The sequence below is a fragment of the Neolamprologus brichardi genome, chromosome 1, assembly GCF_056152115.1.
Source record: "Neolamprologus brichardi isolate AB-2024 chromosome 1, ASM5615211v1, whole genome shotgun sequence".
NCBI lineage: Eukaryota > Metazoa > Chordata > Actinopteri > Cichliformes > Cichlidae > Neolamprologus > Neolamprologus brichardi.
The window spans coordinates 9,857,161-9,866,333 of record NC_142104.1 but is presented as its reverse complement, the minus strand read 5'-3'; the positions used below and the strand labels follow the sequence as shown (position 1 = coordinate 9,866,333).

The 9,173-nt window shown below is 41.4% G+C and overlaps 1 protein-coding gene across 1 annotated transcript; it reads left to right on the top strand.

Moving 5' to 3' along the window:
• Positions 1–470: 470 nt before the first annotated feature.
• irx3a (iroquois homeobox 3a) lies at positions 471–3,812 on the top strand. The gene is made up of 2 exons (XM_006779791.3): positions 471–979; positions 1,540–3,812. The coding sequence occupies exons 1-2, from the start codon at positions 761–763 to the stop codon at positions 2,587–2,589; spliced, it is 1,269 nt and encodes a 422-aa protein (XP_006779854.2). The 5' UTR covers positions 471–760; the 3' UTR covers positions 2,590–3,812.
• Positions 3,813–9,173: the final 5,361 nt, after the last annotated feature.

Below are 9,173 nucleotides of genomic sequence, written 5' to 3'. Positions count from 1 at the left end.
TTGCATTGGTTATTGTATTTTTTTTTTAGTGTATGGCAATTCAAAAGGAAAAAGAAAAATGAAAAGAAAACGACTTAAAAGTGGTTATAAACTTAATTTTACGTTCTGATTTTAGAGTTTTTACCGATACCCTTTCGTAGCTGAGTCTCCAAGTTTGAGTCTCCAGAGAAAACTTTCTTCGGTGATTTTATATTAAAAGCAAATTGTAGCCCAAAAAAAGTTAATCAGCAAACTGCTTACGTGTATCCGCGTGGTCAAATTGTGTGAATTAATACAAAAATTGCGGTTTAGGCCAGACGCGAACAAATAGCAAATGAAATAGATTGGCGAGCCATAAAATGAGATTTGAAACCCCATTCAAATAAGAGCTCGCGACACAGAGGGAGAGAGGGAGGGAGGGAGAGAGAGAGTGTGTTTGGTGTGTGGTTTGTATGAGTGGGGTGAGATTTGAGAAATAGGAGGGGCTTCTAAACGACTAAAAATGTCAATCTGAGAAAGGGAGTCCCAATAATCTAAAGCAATCTGTAAGGACCTGACCTTAGTCCATCCAGATCAATAGGGAAGTGAGGGTGGAAAGAAGAAGAGGAGGAAGAAATAAGGGGCGCAACCGGATCGTTTACACTGGCTGTTCCCGAGGAAATATAGACTTCCCTTGCTTGCACCTTTTGTTGCTCACATGCTCACACTGTAAAAGTGGATATCGAGGCAATTCCATTGCTTTGTGTGATTGCAGCAGACCTTTTTCCCTTTTCCTACCACCATGTCTTTCCCTCAGCTGGGATATCAGTACATCCGACCGATATACCCGCCGGAGCGCCAGGGGATCGCCAGCAATGCCCGAGCCGGGACAGAGCTCAGTCCGTCCGGGGCACTTTCCAACGTCCTCTCGACTATGTATGGATCTCCTTTCGCCGCAGCAGCGCAGGGCTATGGAGCGTTTCTCCCCTACACAAACGATATATCAATTTTCAATCAGTTGGTGAGTTGTTCTCCTTTCGCTTAAGTTATCTAAAAACTTTTTGTCGAAACGTAAGCTACACATGACACTGGGATAACTTTATTCCTTTTAAGTTTAAAGTTTCAGAACGCCGCGTTGAACTTTGTAACCGAGTAGTTTGTAAAATGTGGTTAAAAGTGGAAACAAAGTGACACATTAACAGTGCGCTTTAAGCCTTTTATGCGCATTTCGCGCATAAATTCCGGAAACTGATAGTAACGAAAAAATGATGCAATGTAATGTGGGAGGTTACAGGTAAAGGTGGAGAATAGTGTGTAATAGTAAAGGTTTCACTTCGGAAGTGTTTGTTAAACTAAGAAATTACTTTTCCCCCTTTCATCTGCGCTTGGTGATTTAATTCCACTGCAAAAACACTTGAATCTTTTAGTTTGTTTACACTTTATTAAGAATCCCACTTTTGTCTTTATTTCTTGATAGCTAGAGAGGATTTTGCGGAATGTAAACATTTCCACACAAACTACTTGATGGTATTGATATAATATGTCTAATCCCTCTTACGCGTCGATTCTTTGTTTTTACAGGGTGCTCAGTATGAACTGAAAGACAGTCCCGGTGTCCAGCACCCCGGGTTTGCTCACCATCACCCTGCCTTTTACCCATATGGCCAATATCAATTCGGTGACCCATCCAGACCCAAAAACGCCACCAGGGAGAGCACCAGCACCCTGAAGGCCTGGCTGAGTGAGCACCGCAAGAACCCCTACCCAACCAAGGGTGAGAAGATCATGCTGGCCATTATCACCAAAATGACCCTCACCCAGGTGTCCACCTGGTTTGCCAACGCCCGGAGGAGGCTAAAGAAGGAGAACAAGATGACCTGGACTCCCCGGAACCGCACGGATGAAGAAGGAAATGTTTACACCAGCGATCACGAAGGGGGGGAGGGGGACAAGAGAGAGGATGAGGAGGAGATCGACTTGGAGAACATCGACACGGAAAATATTGAGAACAAGGACGACTTGGACGACCAGGACGACCTGCATTCAGATATTAAACTCGACGGGAGGAGTGACTCTGAGATTTCTGACGGCTATGAGGATTTACAAGGGCCCGACCAGAGGTTTCTAAAGGCTGTGGGGAAGGAGGGCAAAGACGTACAGAGAGGAGCAGAGCATTTCCACAATCACCGTCACCACTCTTTGGACATGAAAGCGTCCCAGCCAAACGGGGAACAGCTCAAACTGAACTCTGTATCCGTGAGCTCACCGCCCTCAGAAAACAACCCCGTCCCAGCCCAAAAACCAAAAATCTGGTCTTTGGCAGAGACAGCTACGGCCCCAGACAATCCACGTAAATCGCCGCAAATGAACGGCAACAACTCCGCAGGGCCGGCCGCTCAGACCATAATCGCTCCTCACAGACTCATCTCTTCTTGTCCGGTTGGGAAAATCCAGAACTGGACGAACCGAGCCTTTTCGGCCCACCAGCTGGCTTTACTGAACTCAAATCATTATCTGGGACTGGCGAACCAGGCCACTGCCACCGGCCTGGCCCTCTACAGCAGCAGGCAAACGGAGGACAAGAGTCATAGTTCAGAGACTTCAGTCACAGGTACATGTCCTCGTCACTGAGACGCGCATGTATAAATAACTACAAAACAAAGACACTAGTTAATTTCATTTATTTTATTTTAGACCTTCTTTTGCCTTCTTTGCCTGTTCATGGATATTTTTTTTCTGCCTAGGCCACGCAGATAACCAGTGTTAATGTTACAGCAGAATACAGTGTGTGCGATGTGTGCCTGTGTGTGTGTAACAGCTTGTCCGGAAGGGTTAAGAAAAAACCTCATCAGGAAGTGTTTAAGGAAACAAAAACATTGAAATTGGCTAAAACTCTTCTTAACTAGATGCCCCCTTTATTTCTTGAGTTGCTGTTACGTCGTCTACTTTATTTTGAGGTCCATGCGCCTGTATTATGGTTTACATTAAGTCCTCAACCCATTAAATCACGTCGTTTTAACATTATATTCCCATAAACCCAGGATGAGCTCTGATCAAAGGAAGTTCAATTAACGCATTTTGATTTTCTTTGCTGCAGCTTCAGAGAGATCTAGTGCCTTGGATGCAGAGAAAAAGCTGTTTTAACAGCTTTCCACGCAGTTCAAAGATAACGAGGCTGTCAGTTAATGACATTTGGGAATTTTCATTTAATGTAATATCACATTTTAGTTTAAAATGCCACATTTACCCAAATTAGCTTTGTTTCGTTTTTTTCTGCGTCTGTGTGCGCTTGGGTTATTTCTTCAAGGCCTATGTTACACTAACTTGTTCAGTCATGCAAATGAGCTCAATGCAAATTCACTCCAGGTTCGTTTTTGAAAGGCAATTGTCACTTTTATATCACTTTATGTTTTCACTCTTCGTGAGACTATTATTAGTGTTGTTGTTTTTCTTCTACATTTTTTTGTTACATTTTGTTGTACCCCTGTGTATTTCAGGCCTCAGAACCAACTAGACCTCAGAACCAGCCACGGTTCTTTTGGCTCTTTCCATAAACCCTCACCCACCCTCTTTCTTCTTTAATTTTAATTTGAATATGGAATGTAATATAAGAATAATACATCTCTGTATACTTACATTGTAAGCATGTCCTGTGTAAAACTGCTAATGTAATAATCTATGAACCTGTAGTCTGTGAGTTTTTTTCTTTCTTTCTTTTTGTAAGTTCTGTGAGGATTTGATGTTGAAATGTTTTGTATATAAAGTTAAGAATATGTACATACTTGTGAACCAAATTGTACAAGAAAGTCTATATTTTGGCTAATAAATGAACTGCTGCAACTTAAAAAAAAAAAACAACAACAAAAAAACAAACAATAAGATTGTTTTTTTTTCTTGGCCGAGGTATTTTGACAGCTGCTTTTGATGGTGGCTGTTACTGTGCATTGCATGTTGAAATGCATTGCTTTGGTTTTTTGTATGTGTGTTAGTGGACAGCCCGGGGCACAGACTTCATCCTCCGTGGCTGTGATAAGTATATATTCGAGAGGGATTTATCACACTTTATATAGTGGCGGGACTTAAGGCTAATTAGCCAGTATTGCGGCATAGATTTGGATATTAATGTTGTGAGATTATCCCTATAGAGCTGTAGCGGGCGCATTAATATTTCGAATAATTCTTTCATTCGTTTTCACCAGAAATTATCGTCTATCGAGAGACTTTAAGTAATGAACGACTGTTAAAGCATCGCTGGTACTTGGTCATAATGGCTCAATTGATCCTGAAGGTGGATTTTGGCTTGGCTGTGCAACTCCCAGATCTCATCACGCTCAATTTGTAATGATTTTGCTCTTCACGTACATCATACATTTTCCACAGCTTATGCTGCTCTATGGTATAATTGTAATATATCGTGGCCGTATGACTAATAATAACATCATTTATTTTGTTTGCCCGTGATGTGATCATTTGCATGTGTGAGCCCTTATCAGAGGAAGTTTATGTAAACTTAGTGTTGGAGCTCCCTCTACAGTCACTTGCAGTCGCCAGTGTTCTGCTGCACTGACACTCATTCAGCTAAACTGCTCACTTTTTTTTATATCAATTTCTAATTAATCCATCAGTTCGATTTAAAATTCGATAGCAACATTTTTCAGTTATAATCCTGTCACAAGAAAATACCTTTCAGACCCGTTTTGAAGTCTTTGTATTATTTTTAGGACGTCCATTTGCAGCAGTTCCTCAGAGTGCGCTGCATTTGTTTTTAATATTTTAACGTGTGTGTGTGACTTTTTATGTAAAAATTCAATTTTTGCCCTAAACGTTCCAAATTATTTAATGAAACAAAAAGGGGCATTTCCATTTGAGGTGACAAACAGGACCTTTTCGTGCACGAGCCATATATTTAAAGTGCAATAAAGAAAACAGTTACGGATGGTATATAGATCAAATTCTTCCTTTTTTTATTTGATTTTGCTTGTTTGTTTGTTTTTTACCTTTTATGACTGCCATAGCCTCAATTTAAGTATTTCGCGATATGTGAGATGCGGTTTATAACAAATTCCATTCGTTTTTTTGTCTGTTTGTCTGTAGTTATTTATTTTTTTTGCTTGTTTTTCCGTTTTTTGGTTTTAGTTTGTTACGATGTTGGTTTTAAATGTAAACAGATTTTCTTTTAGTTAAACATGAAGAAAGAAAACACACACACGAATGAAAATATATTTTATTAACCTATTCAATTTCCTCCAAATTGTTGTGAGAGTTCTGAAAGTCTAAGGAAGGAAGATTTTGCATTATTTATTTCAAACTAATTTTTTAAAGTTTATTTTATGAGATCGGCGAAGACTGTCACACTATCCCAGTTAATAATAAAATAATACAAATGCTGACATTTAAAAGGGATTTTATTTATTATTGCGTTTATATTTTTAGATTTTTAACACATAGCAGATTCAGCTGGCCAGTCAGAGTCTAACCGTTTAATGCACCCTTTCAATTCCATTCAGGGCAGGAAAAGCAGACGAAAAGCGCTGATTCGCTCGAGCCGTATCCTCTCTAGGTTTGGGATGTGCTTTAAACAAACCACAACTTAGCCAAGAGAAAGGCTCCGGAGCCTTTAGCAGCTCTGGAACCCTTCTCACCATGTTGCCTTCCTGTGTAATCAATTATCTTTCTTGAGAGCCACATCTAACCACGCGATGCATATTCATAAGAGGCATCAGCCAGCTCATTGATGTAATCTCTTGAAGAAAAAAAAAAAATCTTATTTCTCGTTTTTTAATTAAAGAAATCGTCATCGCACTCAGACTGAAAGTTCATGATTATATAATACTAGGATAACTTTGTTTTTTTTTTAATGCTCCAAGATATTACAATGAAAAACAAACTAAACCTTTAAAAAGCCTGACAATGAATGTCCATGAATGACATACATTTAATTAAACGATTGTTGAAGATCTGCATCAGTTTATATATTTAAAGAAGAGTACACAAATAAATGGCTGCCTGCAAGGACAGCTAGCTCCATGTAAACGCATTGAACCTTATCATAAAAAAAAACGATGCTTATTTCCTCACAGTTCGCAGGATGTTTCCTCCTAAGGGCCCATGACTAGACTCCTCTTGATCATGAGAATTCAGCTGAAATGCTACTGAAGGGCCAGTGATCATGTCTAGAGCTCAGGGCCTCTCCTCTGATCAGTGCATGAAATTAGGGATTAAAATGCCTATGCAGAAACAAAGTAATCATGCCTGCTTATGTCACCAAAGGTGTCCAACCTGCTCCTGGTAACAAAGAGCAAATGGAATGCATTAGCTAACATTTTGTGCAGAGCTACACAGGGACCATTTCCAGTGGGGCATGGTGTGTCACTCGTTTCCTTGCACATTAAGTGGATGTTCTCTTGGCTAATGAGCAATAATCAACACTGACTCCTCTTCTTATTTCTAAGGTCCATGCTGTGTTAAATGCTCAGAGGGTGTGAGGCACACTGTAGCTCTGCAGTACTGAACTCCCCAACAAAACGCAGGCTAATCTACTCAACAAAAGGCTGTAAGAAAAGCCAAGAAGTTATAATTGAAAAAGAAAAAGTAGAAGCAAATATGACATCATTGATTTTTTTTTTTTCAAAATCAGGGGTCTAAAGAAACTTGCATTATAAATGATATCTTTAGGCAAATTTGTGTAATTAGGCTGCATATAGATAAAAAAAAAATACTTAACCTGATTTGAGAGTTCCCATATTATAAGGCAATATTGTCTTAATTATGCTCTCTGTCTTGTAATCATACACTAACTGATAAATATTATAAAGACCGGGGAAACACATATGCATTGGACACAGTGAAAATAAATTGTATTTCATTTCCCATCTAATTGCTTACATTGTTCGCTGCTGAGTGCTGCTCGCTTTTGCCCTCGATATGCTAAGACAGGACTACATACATGAGGAGACAAGTAATGCACTCTCGAACAGCCATTTAGAGTGGGGGAAAAAAAATCTGAGAAAGATGGAATCATTAAAAGGAAATCTAATCTGTCTTTCGAAACATTCATTGATCTGGGGAAAGGTGCACGCTGAAAGGGTCTGGCCAATGGAGCCATCAGAGGGCCGCGTGTGAATAGGGAGAAACCATGGAGTAAATAAACACTAGAGCAACCCATTGGAGGGGACCAGAGGTGCCATGTGAAAGAAGAGGCCGCTGCGAATAAAGAGGGTCACTCTTGTGTTTTCACCTCATCCAACCCTTCTGTCATTGTAACTCCACCACCAGCGCCACCTCCTCCTCCTTCAAGCCCCAGCCTGGACCATTCTGCCACACCCCCTCCTGCCACAGAGACATACAAATGTCACCTCCTTTGTAGACCTAGTCAGGGTTAGAAGCAGCCCACTATCTTTGTGTGGCGGCCTAATCCTTTTATGAGCCACTGTCGACCGCGCCCACACCCAGTGCTTGCCCAGTCTATGAGAGGGGCTGCCCTTTTGCAAACGCTGAGCTGACTGCAGGAGGAGCGGTGATCTGCTCTCAGGAACACATGTTCCACACACCACATGCCTTCACATACAAGCCTACAGTCCACAACACACCATAGCAACTTGTAAAAGAAATTGCACTCTAGAGCTGAGAGGAGAGAACGTGGAGAGCTCAATTTTAGCCCTTTCAATGATATGCGACTCCTGTGTCTCCTGCATGTTTTATGGCACATTCATTATTGAGAATCTAAGTGAAAGTGCAAAGCAACATGTTAAAGAATAGCCAGGGAGCAGGGAGAGAGGGGTTGTTGTGTTTCCCTTGGTTGTGCAAAGGACAAAAGGCCCAGACGGAGTGACATTCTCTAGGCCCGAAGCGGGAGAGAGGGAGGGCACTGATTTCATGCCTTTTGTTGATCGAGGTTAGAGAGAGGAATTCTTTCACTGAATCCGAAAGGCAACAAGTGGGGAAGGGGGTAACAGGGCGACTGGCCAGAGGGAGAGGCGACGGGGCTTTTGCCGTTCACCCAGCTGAAAGATTGTGCTTTTCTCAGCCCCTTTCAGATCCTCATACAGGCCCGAGTTACAGGGCAATTATGGAAATGCAGCTTTGAAGCCAAGCATAGCCTTCCTGCACTTCTTCCTCAGGACAAAGCAAAAGCAGCAAGGGCTTTTTTATGCCCCCTCTTCTATAAATCATGTTTCAGCCCGAGTAAGTACATATTCCTAACCTTTTTTTTTTTTTCCCCAATGTCACAAAAAACGTAGTATGTGCCAACATTTGTGAATACTCTTTATATAACTGTGTAAAAAGAAATTGCAGGAGCAGTGTTTTTACTGAATTATTAAAGGAATTTATTTTAAGTTTCTGGGGAAAATGTGTACTCCAACATTTCTTCACTCTGTTAATCTGCCAGTAAAACCTTGGCCAAGGAGATAAGCAAAGGGGTGGGCTTGAAGAAAAAAAAAAAAAAGGCCGGGCCTCAAAGCTGCTTCCAACAGCTGCACAATTTTACCAGCCTGATGTCCCCACTCCACACCTTCTCCACTCACACGTCACTAGCAGAGGCCCAGCAAACCATCAGCCCTGTCCTTTCCTAGCTTTGTACATTAGTCAGCGGTGTAGCACAGAATTTCACCACCTCATGTGAACTAATAAGACACATTTTCTACAGCTTTTGAGAGGATCGCATAAGAGTGATGTCTCTACATCACCCGACACAGCAGAGGCCTTGTACAACAGTGCCTTTACACTCTGAGGGTATCTGACAAATGCCAATACTCCAGCTTTCACTCATCACTGTTAATGAGAGGACATATTTTGGACGTTTCCAATATTTGTACAGACTTCATACATTATGAAGGCTCTTTTATTCACAGTACCAGGCGAAGAAGACAAGGGTGGGGTAAGGCAGGGGTGTATTCATGAGTCCTTAGGATTGGTTGACTGCTGAAGGGAACTTAATAAATTCTTCCTCCTTGGAACACTGTCAAACAAGTCCTTTCTTACATCTCCCATGAATACATTACCAGCAAGCTTGATTGATTAGAGACCCTCGCGAGAGGGTGAACCGATGAACCGACTCCCCCGGTGTGATTAATAGACTTTATTAAGAGAGTCCTCTCCTTTTTAATAATGGTAATGTAAAGGAAGGCGAGGAGGGGGCGGGGGTGTGCAGGAAGTCTAACGATGATCACTGGTGCTGTCCCTCTCTTTGATCCACATCCCCTTTAGTTTGAGTT